A 21,877-nucleotide genomic window follows, 5' to 3' on the forward strand; every position below is an offset into this window, starting at 1 on the left:
TTGGGGTGTGCTGGGTGCCCTGTTGGGGTGCAGATGCCCCCACAAAACCCCCCCAAGTACGGGGTGACATGTAGAGGACTCAGGGAGTTCCCCATTCCCGATCCATCCTGGGACTGGTTCTGCCCCCCTCAAACTCTGCTCCCCCCGTGGTTTCCCCCCAAGTCACCCCCAGCCCCTTCTCTCCAGTGAGCAGGACTGCAGAGCACTGAGAAGCTTTACTGGGAACACTGGGAACAGCTGGGTGGGGTGAGAACAAAAGCAGGGAAGGGGGGGACAGGCGACCCCCCAAATGAGTGCAGGGTTTGGGGGGTCCCGGCTGGGCCCGAGGCCACGGGGAGGGGCTGCGGCCGCCGGCGGCTCAGGAGCTCTGTGGGGAGAGAAAAGGGGGTGAGAGCAAAGGGGCTGGGGGGGAGGGGGGGCCCAGAGGCTGTGAGAGAGCAAGGGGGGGGCCACGACCCCCATCTGAGGACCCCCCTTTACCTTCTCCCACAGGTAGAAGCCGAGCCCCAGCGCCAGGAAGACCAAGCCCAAGACGAAGCCCCCGACCCCCACCAGGATCTTGCTGCGGACGGTGTCCAGTGGCATCTCTGGGGGGAGCCGGGGGGGTCAGCACCCCCAAAACCTCCTCCCACGCACCCCCCGGCACCCCACAGAGCCCGGCCCGCTCTCCCCCAGCCCACCCGGGGGTCCCTCCAACCTCCTGCCAGTCCCTTCCCAGCCCCTGCAGGGATCCCACCCAACCCCTCCCAGACCCTTTAGGACCCTCCAACCTGCCTCCCATCACCCCCAGCACCCACCAAACTCCCTCCCAGTCGCCCCCAGTTGCCCCCCCGGTGCTGGGGGGGCCGGGCCGTACCCCAGTGCCGGCTGAGGGGGTGCTCCAGGCTGACGTGCTCCACCTGGCAGCTGTAGGTGACCCCGTGCCGGGGGGGGATTTCCAGCAGCACCAGCACCTGGTAGCTCCAGTCCCCGTTGGGGACCACGTCGGTGGCCACCACGTGCTCCGGCAGCTCCTGCCCATCCTGGAACCACCTCACCTGCACCGGCGCAGGGTAGAAATCCATCCCGGAGCAGAGCAGGCGGCCGGGGCCGGGCTGGGAGCTCGACGGCACCAGCGAGATGGACACGCTGGGGGGCACTGGCAGGGACGGGGGAGACACTGGGCTGAGCTGGGGGGCACTGGGAGGGAGGGCAGAGGGCTTGGAGGACATTGGTAGCGACTGGGAGGGACTGGGATGGCAGTGGGAGGGACTGGGAATAGAATGGGGTAGAAAGGGATGGGCTGGGGGGGCACTGAGGAGAGAGCTGGGAGGTGTGGGAGTGAAGTGAGAACGACTGGGAATGGAGTGAGAGGGTCTTGGAATGGACTGTGAGGGTCTGGGAGTGGATCGAGAGGGTCTGGGAGTGGAGCGAGAGGGACTGGGAGTGACTGGTGTGGACTGGGAAGGAAGCACTCGGGCCTGGGAGGCTGAGTCGTGGTAAGGGAAGTCTTTGGTTTGGGTCTGCCTGGCAACTGGAGCGTCATCAGAGAGACGCGCTGGGATTGGCTGAGGGGCGGGAGCTCGGTGGCCCCAGCGGGGTGGAGACGCGGGGGGGGGCACTGGGAGAGACTGGGGTGGACTAAAAGGAACGCGGAGTGGGCAAAAGGCTACGGGAACGGGCACAGGGAGGGCTGAGAGGTCTGGAGTGATTCCCAGGGAGGGTTTCAGGGGCTCCATGGTCATTCCCAGAGCAGGTGCCGAGGGGACCCGCTCTGCCCCACGCTCACCTCTCCTCTCCACGCTGAACGGGGTACCAAGTTTGTAGTTGTACCGGCAGTACGTGTCCACCTGACCCCGTTTGTACTTCAGATATTCACGGTGGCTGTTGTAGTCTCTGGCCTGGATCTCCCCAAATGGGGTGTCCCCCACATAGACCCCCACGTCGCTGTCAAAATGCAGGAGCTGCTCCCGGTTGTAGAAGTGCCTCTCCAGGAACCTCACCTGCTCGGTGCCGTTGATGAAATGACACTCCTGTTTTCCCATCCACTGGAACACCTCTGTGTGTGCAGGACACGGGTCATGGGGTGCCCCGTCCCTCCCATCATCCCCAGCCCCCCACAGCAGGCTGGGAGCTCAGGGGGCCACCCCGGACCCCCCTTTCCCACCCCCCTCTGCCCCACGGATGCCCCAGCACCGGCTCTTTGCTGGGGGGGAACCCCCCCATCAGCCCCCCGGGGATGGACAGGGGGGTTGGGGACCCCCCCAATGCCGATCCGACCCCCCCAGAGCCCCAGGGAACCGCTCCAGGGCTCAAGGGACAGCCAGGGACCCCCAGGGCACCCCTCTGCCTGCTCTCCCACACCCCTTTTCCCCCCTCTCCCACCCCTTTCCCACCGGCCCCACAATCCCCAGACCCCCCCGCTCTCACTTTGGGCTCCCAACCCCCTCCCGCTCATTCCAGGCCTTCCAACCTCCCTCGCACTCACTTTCGTGGCTCCCACCCCCTATTTTCTCCCTCTTTCCCCCCCTTTCCCACCCGACCCCCCTACCCGCCCCCCCCGCTCACCCGAGAGCTCCTCGCCCGCAGCCGGGGGGGCTCCCAGCACCACCAGCACCGCCAGCACGGCCCCAGCTCCCCGCACACGCTCCATGCCCAGCGCCGGACAGCTGCTGACAGCCCCAAACCAGCCGGGCGGCGCCGTTTTGGGGGGTTTGGGGCGCGCTGGGCTTGGCTGAGGGCGCAGTTGGGGCCCTTTTTTCGAGGCGTCTTCCCGGCGACTGATGAGTCATCAGCGCGGCGCGCTGGGATTGGGCGCGGGCGGCGTGGGCGCTTCGGGATTGGCTGAGGGCCGTTGGGGGCCCCCGCGGCAGCCCCGGGGCTGGGGGGTTCGGGGGGTCCGTGGACTGCAGGGGAGGGGGAGCTCAGGGCCCACCAAAAATGCCCAGCCAGGGCTCCCGCAGCTCCCACGGGTCCCCAAAATGAGTTGAGGGCGTTCTCTGACTGGCTGAGCTCGGGGAGGGCTCCGTTCCGGACGGGTCTGCCCGGCAGCTGATGACGCACCAACAGCGCTCGCTCCCATTGGCTGCTGCTGCTGACCCTGCCCGGGTTTTGGGGGGTCCAAGGTGGGTTCTGGGAGTTCCCGGATTCCTGGGGTTGGCGTTTAGGTTGGCCTGGGTACGTGGGAATGAGGTTCTGGGTGGCCCCGAGTGCCCAATAACCTCCAGTTCCTGGGATTCTGGGGGTGTGACGCTTTCCAAATCCCACTCTGCCTGGGACTTTTAGGGTGTGGGATTGTCCAGTCCCCTCTTTTCCAATATTTTTGGCTCTGGATGTGCCCAAGCAAACTTTCTCGGGGATTTTTAGGGTCTGGGCATGCCCCAACCCCCTATTCCCATGAGTTTCATGGTCTAGGAGTGTCCAAGCCCCTCTTGTCCAATATTTTGGGGTCAAGGTCAACTTCTGGGATCTAGGAGAGCCCCCATGTTCCCAAGATTTCTGGGGTCTGGATGTCCCCAAAAGTCCTGTTCAAAGGGTTTTGTGGGTCTGGAAGTGCCCAAACCCCCCATTCCTGGGATTTTCAGAACCCCCTCACTGCCCCCCCCAAAACCGGGACTGCAGAGAACTGGGAAGCTTTCCTGGGAACACTGGGAGCAGCCGGCTGGGGTGTGAACAAAAGCAGGGCCTGGGGGGGACACACGACCCCCCAAAGTGCAGGTGGGGTTGGACTGGGGGGTCCCGGCTGGGCCCGAGGCCACGGGGAGGGGCTGCGGCCGCCGGCGGCTCAGGAGCTCTGTGGGGAGAGAAAAGGGGGTGAGAGCGGGGTGGGGGGACAGGGGGGACACCGGGATACACCGAGACCTGGACTGGAGCCAGCGGGACCAGAACTGGGGCAACTGGGATCATACTGGGAGCAACTGGGAGCATGTTGGGGAAAACTGGGATATACTGGGAATGTTTGGGAGTGAGTGGAACCATAGGAGGGGCGAATGGGAGCAACTGGAACCACGCTGGGGGCAACTGGGATTGACTGGGACCATGCTGGGGGAAGACTGGCATCACACTTGGATTGACTGGATCTGTGCTGGAGGCAACTGGGAGCAACTTGGCCCATGCTGGGGACAACTGTGATTGTACTGGGATAATACTGGGATATTACTGGGATCAGACTGGGATCAGACTGGGATCAGACTGGGATCAGACAGGGATCATACTGGAAGCAACTGGGTCTCTGCTCAGGGCAACTGGGAGCAACTGGGATCACAGTAGAAAAACTGGGAGCAACTAGGACCACACTGGGAGTGACTGGGAGTGGCTGTGAGCAACTGGGATTATGCTGGAAGCTACTGGGAGCAACTGGGAGTGAGTGGGACCACATTGACTTCAACTGAGGTATACTGGGAGAGACCAGGAGTGACTGGGATCATACTGAGACTGACTGGGATCATAGTGGGAGTGACTGGGAGTGCCAGGGATCATCCTGGGAGCAACTGGAACCATAGTCAGTGACTGGGAGGAACTGGGACCCTGCTGGGGGCAAATGGCTTTATCCTGGGAGTGCCAGGGCATGTCTGGGTTCATCCTGGGTGTGAGTGCCACCATCTGGGGTGTCACTGGGATCCTACTGGGATGGTCCTGGGAGGGACTGGGAGGGAGTGGAACTCGAGTGGGGTGACTGGGAGCAACTGGGACCATGCAGGAGGTAACGTGGATCCTACTCGGAGAGACTGGTATCATACTGGGAGTGACTGGGATCATAGTGGGATGATACTGGGCATGACTGAAAGTGACTGAGATGATACTGGGGGTGACTGGGAGCATGTTGGAGGCAAGTGGGATCTACTGGGAGTGGCTGGGAGTGACAGGGATGATACTGGGAGTGACTGGAAGCACAGTAGGGGTGAATGGGAGCAACTGGAACCATGCTGGGGGCAACTGGGATCATACTGGAAGCAGCAAGACCCCTGCTCGGCTCATATTGGGATCATCCTGGGAGTGACTGCAATAATACTGGGAGTATGTGAGAGGCACTGCAACCATACTGGGGGTGACTGGGATCAAACTGGATTCGTACTGGAAGTGTCTGCAAGTTCCTGGGATCATACTGGGGGTGACTGGTTGTCCTAGTTAGGACAGCTGAGATCAGTTCATCATGGTGGGTGTAACCCAAAACTGTATTCTATAGCCTTCCATGTCATTTCCCAGAAACTAGACTATTGTTGTCAATAGACTATTCGAACCCTCTGCCCATAGAGCCTGACTCCTCAGGCTATAAACTAGGTGTTAAGAGGCCTGTGAGATAGGAAGATGTTTCTGTCCTCACACCCTTTGTGGAACTCCCCGCCCTGAGGGGAGCACTGAACATTCCTGCCTGAACTGGAGGATATATAATCTTGGAGTTTAGGAACATTTTTGAACCCACTCGTGGGATCCAGAGGAAGGCTGCATCTCATCGCTCTCAACCAGACTTAGACCACCACTGGACTGCGATCACCAGTTCTGGCCAGACTGCAGCAGCTCTCCCACCAGCAGGTTCTTCCCCTCTCCCTTTACTTTGGACTCAAACAGGGCCCAAGGAACACCACTTTGTTCAGGCCCCAGGGTACTGGGTTATACATTTGGGTTTTTGTGGGTTGAGACCAATTGTTTGTTGGTATTATTGTACTTACTGTATTATTTTAATAAATTGTTATTCTGACTTATAATCTCTCCTTTGAGTTGGGTTCATTCCCCCTGCTGGTTAACTTTTAAACCAGCACACTGGTCTTATAGTGGGATCATATTGGGAGCTACTGGGACCATGCAGGGGGCAAATGGCATCGTCCAGGCAGTGACTGAAAGTGCCTGGGGCCATACTGGACTCAGACTGGGAGTCCCTGAGAGGGAAAGGAACCATCCTGGGGGGGACTGGGAGCAACTGGGACCACCTTGGGGGCAACTGGGAATCCTATTGGGAGTGACCAGAACCACACTGGAACGATCCTGGGAGTGACTATCAGTGCCCAGGATCATACTGGAAATGACTGGAACTATTCAGGTGGGAACTGGGAACCAGTGGGGCCATGCTGGAAGCAAGTGGGAGTAGCTGGGAGTGACAGGGTGCATGCTGGAGGCAACTGGCATAGACTGGGAGTGACTGGGAGTGACTGGGATTGTACTGATGGGAACTGGAAGCATCCTGGGGCAAATGGAAATAACTGGGTATGACTGTGAGCATGCTGAGGGCAACTGGCATATACTAGGATTGTCTGCAACCACACTGGTGGGTACTGGGATCACACTCAGAGCACCTGCGAGTGACTGGATCTACAATAGGGAAACTGGGATTGGCTGGGACCATGGTGGGGAAAGACTGGGACCATACCTGCATTGACTGGATCTGTGCTGGAGGCAACTGGGAGCAGCTTGACCCATGTTGGGGTAACTGTGATTGTACTGGGATCATACAGGTATCATACTAGGATCATACTGGGAGCGACTGGGTCTGTGCTAGGGTGACTGGGGTCATACTGGGAGTTACTGGGAGCATTCTGAGGGCAGTTGGGACCATGCTGATGCAACTGCAATATACTGGGAGCAAGTGGGAGCACGCTGGAGGTGACTGGGATCATAGTGGGAGTAACTAGGACCACACTGGGGGTGACTGGGAGTGGCTGTGAGCAACTGGGATCATGCTGGAAGATACTGGAAATGACTGGGAGTGAGTGGGACCACACTGGGGGCAACTGGGATATAGTGGGAGACACCAGGACTGACTGGAATTATACTGGGACTGACTGGGAGCAACTGGGACCTTGCAGGGGGTAACTTGGATCCTACTAGGAGAGAATGGAATCAGACTGGGAGTGACTGGGATCATGCTGGAATCAGACTGGGAGTGACTGGGATCATGCTGGGATCAGACTGGGCGTGACTAAAAGTGACTGAGATCATCCTGGGGGTGACTGGGCCCATCCTGGGGGTGACTGGGAGCCCCTGGGCCCGTGCTGGGAGCCCCTGGGCCCCCCTGGCTGGAACTGCTTTCCCTCCTGCGGGTTCTTGGCAAAGGCCCCAAAGCACAAACTCTGCTCCGAGCCCTCTGACAGTCACTCTCAGGATGGTTCCAGTATGGTCCTGGTCACTCCCACTAGGATCCCAGTCACTCCCAGTCACTCCCAAGAGGATCCCAGTTGCCCCCAAGGTGGTCCCAGTTGCTCCCATTCCCCCCCAGGATGGTTCCTTTCCCTCTCAGGGACTCCCAGTCTGAGTCCAATCTGGTCCCAGGCACTTTCAGTCACTGCCTGGACAATGCCATTTGCCCCTGCATGGTCCCAGTTGCTCCCAGGATGATCCCAGTATGTGTCCAGTCACCCCCAGTATGATCCCAGGAACTTGCAGACACTTCTAGTACAAATCCAGTTTGATCCCAGTCATCCCCAGTATGGTTGCAGTCCCTCTCCCATACTCCCAGTATGATTGCAGTCACTCCCAGGATGATCCCAGTATGAACACAGCAGGGGCCCAGCTGCTCCCACTCTGATCCCAGTTGCCCCCAGTGTGGTTGCTCCAGGATGGATCAGGAATGGGGACCCCTCTGTGCCCCCCCCTTGTGTCACCCTGTTCTGGGGGAGCTTTGGGGGGACATCTGCACCCCAACACAGCATTCAACGCATCCCAAAGTGTGCTGGGACCCCCTTAAACCACCCCACAGTCCCCCAGGGAACCCACAAACTCACTCAGAGTCCATCCAGGACCCCACCTAACCCCTTTTTGGGGGGGACATTTATGGGCTCTGGTGTTACTGGGAGCCCCCCTGCTGAAGGTGAGGAGGTCTCAGGTGAGAGGGGGTGTTGGGAAGGGGGGAGGTTGGTGAGTCAGAGGGGATAAAAGGGGTGGTGGGACCCCAAACTGAGGGGGAGGAGAGTAGGACCCCCCAAAAGTGGAGGAGGAGGGAGGCTGAGAATTGGGGGATGATGGGAAAGGGGAGGGAGAGGTCGGAAGAGTGGGGAAAAGGTACCCCTAAACTGAGCATGAGGGGGCTGGGGACTGGGGGAATGATGTGTAAGAGGTGGGAGAGTGGGGAAAAAGTAGGTGTTGGGACCCCAAAACTGATCCTGGGCAGACTGGGAATTGAGGGGAACCATGGAAAACCCTTGTCAGAGAGAAAATTGGGTGACACGAGTCCTGGATGCTTTTAGGAAAGAGGTCTGAACATTTTTCGAACAATGGAGGGAGGTCACTTCTTTTTTCTTGACCTTTCCAGTTCTCCATTTGGGGGCAGGATGTCCTCTGGGCCAATGTTTTGTTCCCTTTGCAGTGAGTGCAGCCTCAGAGGGCTGAGCCCTCTCTGGCTGGGCTTGGCCTCTCCTGCAGAGACTCAGGCCTGGCTGGGCTGCCCCAGGCAGACGCTGCAGGAAGAAGAGCTCAGGCCGCCTGGGTCTGGTGTCCCTGGGGCTCAGCCTGTGCCCCATTGCTGGGCAGGGGCTGAGCCCCACCTCTGCCTCGGGGCCTTGGCCAAAGGGCTGGCAAGGAAGAGGCCCAGGAGCCTTGGGGCCTGCCCAGCTTTCCTCCTCCCTGGGGGCTCTCAGTCCTCCCCTGACACCGTGTGGGCCCAAGGCCTTGCTGGCTTCGGGCTCACGGCCCGCCGGCACCATCCCAGCGGCCTGACCCCCCTCCTTCCCCTCTCTCCAGCCTCTCCTGCCTTTTCTGGCAAGGGGCCATCCAAGGCAAACCCCGGTTCTCAGCAATGGCACCTGTGGCACGGCTGCAAGGCTCCAGTGGGCCAGGCAAGAGCAGGAGCACCGAGAGCCTGAGGAGCCAGGAGATGCCCTGGCTGGGCATGGTGCTGCTGCGGGACGAGCTGACACCTCTGCACAGTCTCTGCCCGTCCCTGCCAGCCGACTTCTGCCCAGGCTCTGGGCACGGGGACGCAGCACTGACACTTTTCAGCCCCCGCGCTGTTCCACAGAGGCTGTGATGTCACAAGGCCCTTGCCTGGCAGCCAGGAGATGGGCAAGGCAAGGCAAGGACGGAGCCTTGGGCAATAGACAATGGATGATGGACAAGTTCTGGGCCATGGCCATTTGGTAGAAAAACAAAGGAAAAGTTTAAAGCCTGCCATATTTCAGTGGTCAGAGACCTGGCAGAGAAATCTATTTTTGAGACCTGGACACCAGAAAGGCAGAATTTCTAAACCACAAAGACCCTTAGAGAAACCAGAGACAAAGACAAAACTAACACAGACAGTTACTGAGGCTCTCTTTATCCAGGGAAAAGAAAAGAAAAGGACAAAACCTGTGGACTAAGCATCATGCAAAGTGAGCAATCAAGAGCCAATAGAAGAGAGAATAAGAATTCCTGCAGAGAACTGGAAAGCCAATGGACAGGAATTCCTTTGTCTGCTAAAATGTAAAAATAGTTAAAAGTTTTGAGAACTGATGTACAGGTGTTAGAGAGCAATTCCTGTGTCCCTTGAGTGCTGAATGAAGTAGGGTCACCTCTGGAACCCAACCAACTGCTCAGAGATTTTATTCCCCGGCTTTCGCTGACGGTTTCTGGGGACCCAGATGAGACAAAGCAGCGCCGACAGGGCAGAGCAGAGGAATCGTTGGCCCTGCAGCGTGTACCAAAGGAGTTTTGGGGAGATCTTCCAATTCCCTGGTCTGGAGAGTTCACCACGCCTTCTTTTGTGGGAAAAAGAACAGACCATGAATTTTGGGTACTTGATTTTAAGGCCTTTTGCCTGCACATAAGGCACAGCAATGGGAAGGACGCAGCGTGAGGCTGAGAGGTTTCTGTCATGGTTTCTGGGCTTGGGTGAGATTGGGCCAGAATTACAGGACACCTGTAAAATCTGGGCTTTGGGAAAGGTTGGGGAGGGTTGGGAAAGGTGTTAAAAGGATGGTTTTGCCTGAGGTGTTAAACATGGGAGTGGGTCTGTCTTCCCAGTTCCCAAGAGAAGAGATCCCAGAAAGCTCCCCTGCAGGTTGTGTTTTAAGGAACAGGAGAAGAAACCGAGGGTAAGGGGTTTCTTTCCTGGAGGGAAGGGCTGTCGTTCACTTGCAGGAGCCCTGCGCTGAAATTGCCAGTCTGACTGCCCAAACTGAACACAGCTGAAGATTCCTGCCAGACAAAAAGGGCCAGGACAGAAAGCTCTTGCTGCCCATGGAGTGCCCAGGGTGTCCCCCCAACTGCATGTGAAACCCAAAGGTTCCAGGCTTTGTTTCCTGGGGGAAAGGCCGTGACATCCCAAAGAGTCCCGTGGCAGACAGGTGGGGCTGCACTGTGGGGGTGTGAGGTGTTGGTTCTTTGGTTTCCAGGGGCTATTCCAGAATGGAGGGGATAGGCTGTGACATCACAAAGGGGCCCATGGCACATGGGTGGGGCTGCATTCTGACCTTGTGGGGTGTTGGTTCTTTGGTTGCCAGGGCCCATTCCAGAATGGAAAGGATAGGCCAGAATGGATAGGACAACAAAAGGGCCCAAAGCACATGGGTTGGCCTGCACTATGGTGTGGGGTGTTGGTTCTTTGGTTGCCAGGGCCTATTCTGGAGTGGAGAGGACAGGCTGTGACAAGAAGTGCCTGTCAGAACTGCAAAGACGGACGCACAAGAATCTTATGTGGGCATATTCTCTGCTCTGCCCTGCAGACCCTTGTGTTGGGGTGAAAACTCAGCCTCTCTGCTTCTGTCTCCTGAAGGACTTGTTCTTAGACATCCCTTTCCCCTATGCTCCTTTCAAAAGCCCTCCTGGCAATTCCCAAGCCTGTACCCAGCTCTCATCCCCTCTCTGTCCTCTTCCCAATCCCCTGGTAAATCCCAACATCCCAGGACAGGGATCCCAGTTGCTTGGCTGCACCCCCACCTAGTTCCATATGCTGGGCCATGATATCCCAGCACTGGAGCAACCAGGTCAGCAGGGGCTCTCCCAGCTGGAGGCTCAAATCTTTTCACATCTCTCACAGCTCAGCCTGGGATGGGGATCTGGTGATTATCTCTGGCCCTGCCTCTTGCTCCTGTTCTGAGGGCTCTGCTTCCCCTTCATCCCTCACTAACTGAGCTGATTTGGTCTTGGATTTCTTCTGTAGAGGGGCAGCTGCTACTGGCACAGGTTGTTCCTCTGCAGTTTGAGTGGCCACAGCACCTCTTGGTCTCCTTTCCTCCTCCTCCCCCTGAGGGCACTGGGTCTTAGTTAAACAAAATTACAGCTTAGAAATTAAGAGACTTCAGGTGGAAGTGTGGAAAAGGAAAAGAAAGAGCTTTTTATTAACAAAATCTGAATAAACAACAAATGGTGCAACCAAAAACTTTCAGAAGAAACAAAACCAAGTCCCAAATCCCCAGATGGGGGGGAGAAACTGTCCCGGCAGTTCAAAGCTCTCTCAGCCCCGTGTGCTCGCAGCCAGCAGTGAAGGAGTCCCTTTTCCCAGGGCAGTCCCCAAAGCAGAACACCTCGCTCCCAGATGGGTCGGGCTCTCTCTCTCTCTCTCTCGGTCGTTCTCCACGAGGTGTCCCGTGGGGAAAAAACTTCCTGTCAGGAAAAGAGAACGAGGTGGCCAAAATCAGCTCCCGCTCTGTCCGGTCCCGGACAAACCCCAAAAGCCCCCGAACAAAGGACCCCCCGCCCTCCCCGCGGCCACCGCGGTGTCCCCGAGAGCCGCCCTCCCCCCACTGCCCCTGCCCAGCGCCTGCGGCTCCGCTCCAACCCACCCCATCCCGGGAGACACAGATGGCAATGGGGGGACACTGGGAAACAATTCCAACACCTCTTTTCAAACCTCTGACACCTGGTTCCCAGACATTCCCAAAGAAGGGGCTTCCCGTGGCCTCGAGCCAGGGACCCACCTTTGTATGGAACCAACTCCTGGAGAGACACGTTCCCATCCCTGTCCCCATTCCCATTCCTGGGGTTCCCATCCCTGTCCCCATTCCCATTCCTGGGGTTCCCATCCCTGTCCCCATTCCCATTCCTGGGGTTCCCATCCCTCTCCCCATTCCCATTCCTGGAGTTCCCATCCCTGTCCCGATTCCCACTTCCTGCTGAGCCAACCTGCTCACATTGTCCCCATTCCTGTCCCCACTATCCCTATCCTGGTCTCCCATGTCCCCATTCCCATTCCCAGTCCCCAATTCCCATTCCTGGTGACTCCAACCTGCTCCCAATGTCCCCATTCCCATTCCTGGAGTTCCCATGCCCATTTCTGCTGTCCCCAACCTGCTCCCAGTGTCCCCATCCCTGTCCCCAATGTCCCCATCCCAGTCCCCCCTGTCCCCCTTCCCATTCCTGGTTTCCACAGAGGAACTGCCGGATGCCGGAGGAGAAGCCAGGATTTATTGCCCAAAGCAGGAGATTTTCACACCCAAATTAAAGCCTCAGGAATAATTGTGGTCCTGGGTTTCACACAGGAAAAAGCAGGAAGTTGATCCATCGGTAAGAGCCGCAGGGGGGCCGGGGTGGGTGGGAGCAGCGGGATGACCTCTGCCAGCAGCTCCTGCCTTTCCACAGGGAGAGGGAAGGGGTGGATCCAGCTCCGGGATCGCTCAGGCTGTGATTCCTGCTGGGATGAGAGCGGCGAAAGGAGTCACCATGTCCCTGTTCCCATCCCAGGGGATGGAGCCGGCTGTGGAGCCCAGGGAGAGTAGGAACTGCTCCGGATTCCCACCTGATCCTGCTCAGTCCATCCCACCCCAATCCTACTCTATCCATCCCAACCCAATCCCACTCTGGAATCCAGCCCTGATCCCAGTCCACAATTCCACAATCTCACTCTGGAATCCTGCCCTGAGCTGCAATCCCCTTCCAATCCCTCTCCAGCCATTAGGCCCCCATTCCCCTCTGGAATCCCGGCATCCATCCTGGGATCCCTGCACAGAGGATCTGGATCCACACACGCTGCTGGGACTCACTGGTGGGTGCGGGGTCGTATCCATTCCCCTCCCTCTTCCCTATGGAAAGAAAGTGGGATCAGCACCCGTGGCACAGGATCCCCGGAATGCTGCCGGGCGGATCCGTGCCCCTTGCCGACCCCCATCCCGGGAGTTACCGGATCGGAGCTTCCAGACACCGACTGCCACGAGGCCGATGATGATGATGATGGCAGCGATGACGGACACAGTGTCCTAGTTAGAACAGCTGGGACCGATTCCTCACTGGATGGGTGTAGCCCAAAAGTGTGTATTCTATGGCCTTCCATGCCATTTTCCCAGGAACTGTTGTCCGGGGATAGGCGGGGGGGCCTACGAGGTGTGTTGGGTGCTCCAGTCCCCATATCCTTTTATGGAATTCCCTGCTCTGAGAATCCTCATATCCTTTTATGGAATTCCCTGCTCTGATAATCCTCATATCCTTTTATGGAATTCCCCGCTCTGAGGGAAGAACTGAGCATCCTTTTATGGAATTCCCCGCTCTGAGGGAATCACTGACCATTCCTGCCTGAACTGGAGAATATATAAACCTGGAGTTTCAGAACCTTTCCACCACTCGTGGGATCCTGAAGAAGGCAGCAGCTCACCACTCTCAACCAGACTGAGACCACCACCCTCAACTGGACTGCAATCACCACTTCTGACCAGATTGCAACAGCTCTCCCACCAGCAGGTTTTTTTCCCCTCTCCCTTTACTTTGGACTCGGGGGGGGGGCCAAGGAAAACCACTCTGTTCATGCCCCAGGGTGCTGGGTTATACCTTTGGGTTTTGTGGATTAAAAGCAATTGCTTGTCTGTATAATCAGACTCATTGGGCAAGGGGGCCCAAGGGGGGCCCAAGGGGGCTGGTCCAGGGGGGGAAGGGCTGCAGGGGGCCGATCCCGGAGGAGGAAACCCGCCAAAAGCGGCGGCCCAGCCGAGGGAGGAGCCGAGCGGGAGCACAAAGAAGAGCAGCCAAAAGGTCCTGGCGGTGGCTGGGCAATGGCGGGGGGGGCGAGAGCGGTTTGGGGGCCCCCGTGAGAGCCAGGGGGGAACCCCGGTAGCCGCGGAGTGGGGAGAGCGGAGAGGGGCGATCCCGGAGCTGGGGGACCCCCGGAATGCTGGAGGGGGGGGAGCAGAGAGGGAGCGCCGGGCCCCTTAAGCGGGGGTCCCGGAGAGGGGGAAGGCCTTGGAGTGTGGAGAGGAGGGGGGGCCTTGAGGCAGGGTGGGAGCCGAGAGCGCCAAGAGGTTTGCGAGGGTGGGAGCCGAGAGAGGAGGGCCGGCCGGCCCCGGGAGGCAGAGTGGGGAGAAGTGAACCCTGGGACCCCCCTGGCAACACTCAAGGGGACCCCAATGAGTGGGAACCCCCCTGAGTCACGGGACCCCCAGCAGCCCGGAGAAGGGGGACCCCCAATGCAGGCAGAAGTGCCATCAGGCCAGACAGGGGACCCCCCTAACCCCAGAGAGCAGAGAGGGGGAACTCCTTGGAGGGGATTTTAGCTGAATGTTGTTGTTTTGGGGGTTTTTATGGACACAAGATACCCGGTGAGTCCTAGAGCTGGACTTGGGCAGGAGGAACCCCCAAGGCAAAGCACTCACCCCTTGTTTTCCCCCCCCATCAGGATTTCGGCTTCCCAAAGCTTGGGCGGATGGAGGAGGAGGCTGCGAGGAAGAGGAAGATGCCTTGGGCCCCCCAGGCAGGTGAGGAGGAAGTCAGTGCCCCTTTGGGTGGGTCTTTTGTCTTTTGTGGCCGTCCTGCCGGGGCCGGAGTTGGGGGGATGTCCTTGGGCTTCCCTGTGGGCCGGAGGCAAATCCCCTGCGTGTCCTTGTTGGTTCCTGCCCCAGGCCCCGAGGTGAGGCCGGAGAGCGCGGAGGACAAATCCCCCCGGCAGAGCCTGGTGGGAGAGGCCGTTTTGAAGGGCTCCCCGGCGCAGGAAGGCAGCGGGGAGGAAAAGGGCCGGAGATGCCCCCGCAGGAGGGGCTGCAAAGCCAACCCAGGGGGCTGTGAGGAGGAAAGAGCCAGCGTGTGCCGGGAAGGCGGCCGGAGCTTGAGGCGGAGCTGCGAGCTGGTGGTCCCTGAGCAGCCTCCCAGCAGGGAGAAACGCTTCAGGTGCTTGGAATGTGGGAAGAGCTTCAGGAGGAGCACCCACCTCCTCAGCCACAAGCACATCCACACCGGAGAACGGCCCTTCACGTGTGGGGAGTGTGGGAAGAGCTTCAGGCAGAGCTCCCACCTCCTCAGCCACCAGATGATCCACAGTGGGGAACGGCCCTACACGTGTGGGGAATGTGGGAAGAGCTTCAATCAGAGCTCCAACCTCCGCACGCACCGTCGCATCCACAGTGGGGAAAGGCCCTACATCTGTGGGCAATGTGGGAAGAGCTTCAAACAGAGCTCCCACCTGTAGTGGATTGGTTAGAAATGCGAGGACATATGAACATGGCTAAGGCTATGGATGAGCTGCTAAAGTATAAGACGCAGTCTGACTAGGCCCATGAGAAAGTCTGAGATAGCAGGGCCGTGAGAAAGCAGCAGCGTCCTTGGGTATCCTAAATTGAGCTAAGAAACAGGAGCTGGGCATTACCAAAACAAAGGCACTTAACGAGCCACCTGTGTAAACAGTGGGAAGCAGTTAAGATGATATCACCACCTAACCGAGCACCAATAATGAGCCTGATTTCTGTAATATTCATGAACCTATTATAGAGTGTATATTAAGCTACTGTCAATCTACAATAAACGAAGTTCCTGGATTCTCATATTGAGGTGTCTAGAGCTTTCCGTCGCGACGTTATTCTGGCGCCCGTGGGCAGGGACCAAGTGGGGGTCCCTAGGAGGTCAAGTCGGATCTCCTGGGTTGGAGTCAAGTCGGACTCCCGAGAGCCAAGTCGGGTTCTCGCAGCCGTGGTCGGACGTAGGAGTTTTTGTCGGTCTTGCCGTGCAGCACAAGAAGGCGAAAGGGCTGGACGAAAAAGAGCTCAACTTGCCGCTGCCGGACGCCTCCCTTTCGGGGATTTCGGACGGCGAAAGAGTTAAGTTCCGTGCTTCCAGGGCCCGGCGCCCGGGACGACTCCTGAAGAAGGAGGCCCGCCGACAAAGCCGCAAAGTCTCGTGGTAAGGGCTGCACAAAGCGTGGTAACACGTTTTTTAGGTAATAGAGGGACAGGCGGCACTATCATTGCTCCAATGCTTTCTGGGAAAGCGGGGAGTTAAGACGAACTGGCTTTGCGGCAGATGCTGCTTTCATGTAAGGGCCAGGGATATGAAGCGAACACTGTAACTGCCTTTACTATCTCTACTTGGAAAGAACTTAGTGATAAACTCTTTACTGCTGCCTGTAAGGGAGAAAAAGTTGCTGCTTCCCTCCTTACAATTTGGCGATTGTTATCTGGAACAGTCAAAGGCATTAAAGCACAGTCTGAGGACATTAGGATGCTACTGGATACCATCATACGGAGAAATCGTGTAAAAAGGGAGTCGAGCGGAGTTGAAAGGGAGCCGGAGCGGGACCAGAGATCACGGAACGGGGCCGGAAACAACGGAGCGGCCCCGCCAACATGAACGCGGTGCTGGCGTCTCGGCAATGCATATCCAGGACGATTGGAGACGACAGCTGCGGCGTGAAAGTACTGCTGATGGACCAGGGACGAACTTTACGAACACTATGACTGAGTTCCACCTTAAGACACTTCCAGCTTTTCATCTGAACTGTGCAGCGGGACTGCGCTGCACATTTGTGGCTGTGTTCATGGCGCTGGGTGCTTGCGCCGGGCAGCGGGGCAGTGGCGGTGGTCGCGCCGCCTGCGTGTCCCCGGCTCGGAGCGCTCCCGGGTGCCGCAGAGCCGGGGGCCGGTGATATCGCTCGGAGCGGTGCGCGGCCCCGGCTCGGAGCGGTGCGCCCGCGCGCGTGCACGCCGGCGGCCCCGGGCGCGGCGGGCGGCGGGGGGGCTCTGTGTCCCCCGCACTGCTGACAGCCATGGTCCCGGGGGGTGTGCGTTCCCCTTCCCTTCTTTGCAGCGAGTGGTTTTTCCCTGGTGCTGCTCCTCTTCCTAGAGCGGCGAGTTAATGACGGTAGCAAAAACATTGGGGGGTGCAGTCGGGGGAGGGGGAAAGCTGTTTCTCTTTTTCCCCGTTACACCAATCACCCCTTCTCTGAAACGTGCCTGTTTGCAGCTGTTCTCTCCCTCTCCTATGTTTTTGTCTTTTCTTAAGCAGACCCTGTGATTAAGTTCCTTCTGCTGATCTCTCTGGGTGAGCCCAGCCCCTCCTTCCCCTCCTTCGTCCTTCGGCAATGAGGAGCGTGGGGGGAGGCAAAGACGGTAAAACACGGAAAAAAGGGAAAAGAGAAAAAACAACTTAAAATTAACAATATCCCAACTTATAAGTCAAATAAGATTGCATTGTTTTTACAGCAATAGGTGTTAAGCATGCAGTGTGCTCATGGCATTTTCAAATGTTTTCTTCAAAAACAGAAAGGGAGACTGACGAAAAATCCTTTGAAGTAAGATTAGAAATAACGCGACATCCGTGCTTAGCTTTTGCATATTGCAGAAGGTTGTTAAGAATTTCCTATAGTTTGCCATTTTGCTTCTCTTACATGAAATTTGGCTGTTTCCCCCAGGGGCAGGGTGCAGGTAGAAGATTTGGAGACGGAACGATGAGACAGAAGGGGATATAGTCTTCCCCCTGCAAAAGTAGCTTTATTGCCTTTATGATAAAATATCATTGCTCTATAAGAAGCGTTGAAGATTTCCAAGATAATATTCTGTTCTTTCTTGCTGTATTTGTCTTTTACATGGAGAGTTATGCAGGATTTGCAGATTGCTGATGGCGGCTATGCCATAAATTTCCTTTGAATTATGAAACTGATAAGAAGTGCACAGCCAATGACCACTTGAAAATGTGTGTGTGATTGAGGAGTGTGTCTGAGGTGGCCACCTGAATGTTGTGTGAAAGAAAAAAGCTACATGAATGTGTGAATGTGTAAACTTAAAAATACTTTCTGCCGGTGTCAAGATTTTAGAGATGTGTAACGTGATTCTGTTGAACCATAGTGATTCCTTATTCTGAATGGGCTCTAAGTTATACAATGGATATTGACAGTTATTGTAATCTTAGTAATAGCTCGTGTTGCCTTTTCTTGTATTACTAGACGTCTAAATACTACGACAAAGAAAGCATTGTTGGCACAAATAAAAACGGGGGAAATTGTAGTGGATTGGTTAGAAATGCGAGGACATATGAACATGGCTAAGGCTATGGATGAGCTGCTAAAGTATAAGACGCAGTCTGACTAGGCCCATGAGAAAGTCTGAGATAGCAGGGCCGTGAGAAAGCAGCAGCGTCCTTGGGTATCCTAAATTGAGCTAAGAAACAGGAGCTGGGCATTACCAAAACAAAGGCACTTAACGAGCCACCTGTGTAAACAGTGGGAAGCAGTTAAGATGATATCACCACCTAACCGAGCACCAATAATGAGCCTGATTTCTGTAATATTCATGAATCTATTATAGAGTGTATATTAAGCTACTGTCAATCTACAATAAACGAAGTTCCTGGATTCTCATATTGAGGTGTCTAGAGCTTTCCGTCGCGACGTTACCCACCTGCTCCAACACCAGATGATCCACAGTGGGGAAGGTTCTACATGTGTGGGGAGTGTGGGAAGAGCTTCAGGGACAGCTCCAGCCTTTGCAAACACCGTTGCATCCATACCAGGGAATGGCCCTACAAGTGCTTGGAATGTGGGAAGAGCTTCAGCACAAGCACCAAGCTGCTCAGCCACCAGCACATCCCCACTGGGGAACATCCCTACACGTGTAGGGAATGTGGGACAGCTCCACCCTCTACACCCACCTTCGCATCCACATCAGGGAGAGGCCTCACAAGTGTGGGGAGTGTGGGAAGAGCTTCAGGGACAGCTCTGCCTTGACCTCCCACCAACGGACCCACCGGTAAGAGAAGCCCCGAGTGCCCCGACTGCGGGAAGAGCTTCGGCCGCTGCTCCAACTCCATCAGCCATGGGAGGACCCGCGTTGGATGATCCACAGGGACCCCCGTTGGGCACAGCCCTGGTGTGCTGGTTTAAAGGTAAACCAGCAGGGGAAATGACAGCGGTGACACCTAGAATGGGATGGAACACCTGGAATGGGAATGAGAATGCCTGGAATGGGAATGGGGACATCAGGAATGGGATGGGGACAATAGCAATGGGATGGGAACACCAGGAATGGAAATGGGAACACCTGGAATGGGAATGGGGACATTGGGAGCAGACTGGGGACACTAGGAATGGGAATGGGGGCAGCAGGAATGGGAATGGGGACACGTGGAATGGGAATGGGAACACCTGGAATGGAAATGAGGACACCTGGAATGGGAATGGGAACACCTGGAATGGGATGGGAAACTCTGGAATGTGAATGGGAACACCTGGAATGCGAATGGAGACACCTGCAATGGGAACACTTGGAATGGGAATGGGAACACCAGGAATGGAAATGGGAACACCTGGAATTGGAATGGAGACACCTGGAATGGGAACACCTGGAATGGGAATGGGAACACCTGGAATGGAAATGGGAACACCTGGAATGGGAATGGAGACACCTGGAATGGGAACACCTGGAATGGGAACACCTGGAATGGGAATGGGGACACCTGGGCTGGGAATGGGGACATCATGAATGGGAATGGGGACACCTGGGTTGGGAATGGGAACACTGGGAATGGGAATGGGAACATTGGGAGCAGGTTTGGGACACCAGGAATGGGAATGGGAACACCTGGAATGGAAATGGGGACACCTGGAATGGGAATGGGGACACCTGGAATGGGAATGGAGACACCTGGAATGGGAACACCTGGAATGGGAACACCTGGAATGGGAATGGGGACACCTGGGCTGGGAATGGGGACATCATGAATGGGAATGGGGACACCTGGGTTGGGAATGGGAACACTGGGAATGGGAATGGGAACATTGGGAGCAGGTTTGGGACACCAGGAATGGGAATGGGAACACCTGGAATGGGAATGGAGACACCTGGAATATGAATGGGAACACCAAGAACTGGGAATTGGGAAAACGGAAGTGGGATGGGAACACCAGGAATGGGAGAAGGGACAATAGGAATGGGAATGGAGACACCTAGAATGGGATGGAACACCTGGAAAGGGAATTGGAACATGTGGAATGGGAATGGGAACACCTGGAATGGGAATGGGGACACCTGGAATGGGATGGGAACAACTAGAACGGGATGGGAACACCTGGAACAGGAATGCAAACCCGTGGAATGGGAATGGGAACAGCCGGGCCCGGGCTGTGTCCCTGGGGAAACAGGAGGCCAGGCCCAAAAGAGTTAACTAAGAAATTGGGGCCTGCTAACAAGCTACCAACATCCAAGACCATCTGTGCTCGTTCTGTTCTACTGACTGGAGCAAAGCTTCAGAGAATAGTACAGGAACATGTCCTAGGCCTCGAGGGGATAAATTAGAGAGACAGCAGGATCAGGGAGACATTGGAATAGGAGGAATAGGCCGGGAGCCAGGGCTTTTTCCAAGCTTCAGTGAGCGGGTCAAGAAGAATGGAAGAGAAGGAAGGTCAAGCTGAGGAAGATGAGTTGAAGCCCCCAGAGCCATGGAGGAAGAGTGGAAGTACCCTTAGGATTGAGGGTCAAGAGAAACACCGCCCCAAGCCCCGCCTGAGCTCCACCTCTACTCCGCCTGTTATTAATATGCATAGATAGATGTTGTAATCACTTGAATATGCATTTAATCCCAGCTGAAGATTGTAGAAAAATGCTGATTTTGTGTGAAGCCTTCCAGCAAGTTTGTCCAGCGCCAGCTGGCTTGCTCCCAACGTTGAATAAACAAATCCCTTGCTGCTTAAAGATAAAAAAGTCTCTCAGCAGTTTCTCGGACCGATTTTTCGCATTCAGCGCCCAGTCAGTCCCAGGATGATCCCAGTCACTCCTGGTCTCTCCCAGTTGCTCCCAGTTTCCTCCATGTGGTCCCACTCATTCCCTGTTGCCCCCAGAAGCTTCCAGCATGATCCCAGTTGCTCACAGCCACTTCCAGTCATCCCCAGTGCACTCCCAGTTGCTCCCAGTATGATCCCAATCACCTCCTGCATGATCCCACTCTCTCCTGCTATGATCCCAGGATGACCCCAGTCACCCTCAGTGTGGTCTCAGTTGCTCCCAGCATGGGCCAAGCTTCTCCCACCATGATCCCAGGATGATCCCAGTTGTCCCCATCATGGTCCCACTTGCTCCCAGTTGCCCCTAGCACAGATCCAGTCACTCCAAGTATGATCTCGGTCCTCCCTCCTGACAGTCCCAGTCAATCCCAGTTGCTTCTATTGTAGATCCAGTCACTCACAGTTCCTTCCAGTTGCCCCCAGCCTGGTCCTAATTCCCCTTCACGTAGTCCCAGTCACTCCCAGTATAGTCCCATTCACCCCCACCATGGTTGCAGACACTCCCAGTATATCCCAGTAGAGCCCTCAGCATGCTCCTAGTCCTTCCCAGTCACTCCCAGATGCCCCAGTAACATTTCAGTTTCCACCAGTAGGATCCCAGTGACGCCAAAGCACTCCCACTATATCCTATGTGGCCTCCAGTTGCTCCCAGTAGCCCTCAGTGTGGTCCCAGTTGCTCCCAGTATGATCACTGTTGCCCCAGTTCTGGTCCTGGAGGGTCCCAGTGTGCTCAGATCCTGCTCCCGGGGGGTCCTGCTGGGTCCCAGTCCTGGTCCCGGTGTATCCTGGTGTCCCAGTCCATCCCAGTCTGTCCCAGTCTGTCCCAGTCCATCCCAGTCCATCCCAGTCCCTTCCCAGCCGTTTCCCAGGTCCTGCCCCCCCGCCCCCCAAGATGCTGACGGGGTCAGGGCTCCGTCTTTGGCTTCGTCTCCCTGGGCCTGCCTGGAATGAAGGGGCCGCTGGGACACTGCGAGACCTCCTGAGACCAAAGGAACCCCGGGACAATTTGGATACTCCTGGAATCAAGGCACA

General features: G+C 56.6%; 1 protein-coding gene across 1 annotated transcript in view; it reads right to left on the minus strand.

Annotated features, from left to right (window-relative positions):
- Positions 1–224: 224 nt before the first annotated feature.
- Positions 225–21,877, minus strand: part of LOC127462949 (class II histocompatibility antigen, B-L beta chain-like) — a 181,265-nt gene continuing 159,612 nt past the window's right edge. Inside the window, exons 3-5 of the mRNA XM_051771895.1 lie at positions 857–1,138; positions 481–587; positions 225–367 (exon numbers count right to left, since the gene is read on the minus strand). Of these exons, the coding sequence (XP_051627855.1) occupies positions 359–367; positions 481–587; positions 857–1,138 (398 nt within the window). The 3' untranslated portion in view covers positions 225–358. The remainder of the gene's footprint in view (positions 368–480; positions 588–856; positions 1,139–21,877) is intronic.

Source organism: Manacus candei, unplaced genomic scaffold (genome assembly GCF_025592945.1).
Source record: "Manacus candei isolate 608988 ecotype Guabito, Panama unplaced genomic scaffold, ASM2559294v1 h1tg000147l, whole genome shotgun sequence".
NCBI lineage: Eukaryota > Metazoa > Chordata > Aves > Passeriformes > Pipridae > Manacus > Manacus candei.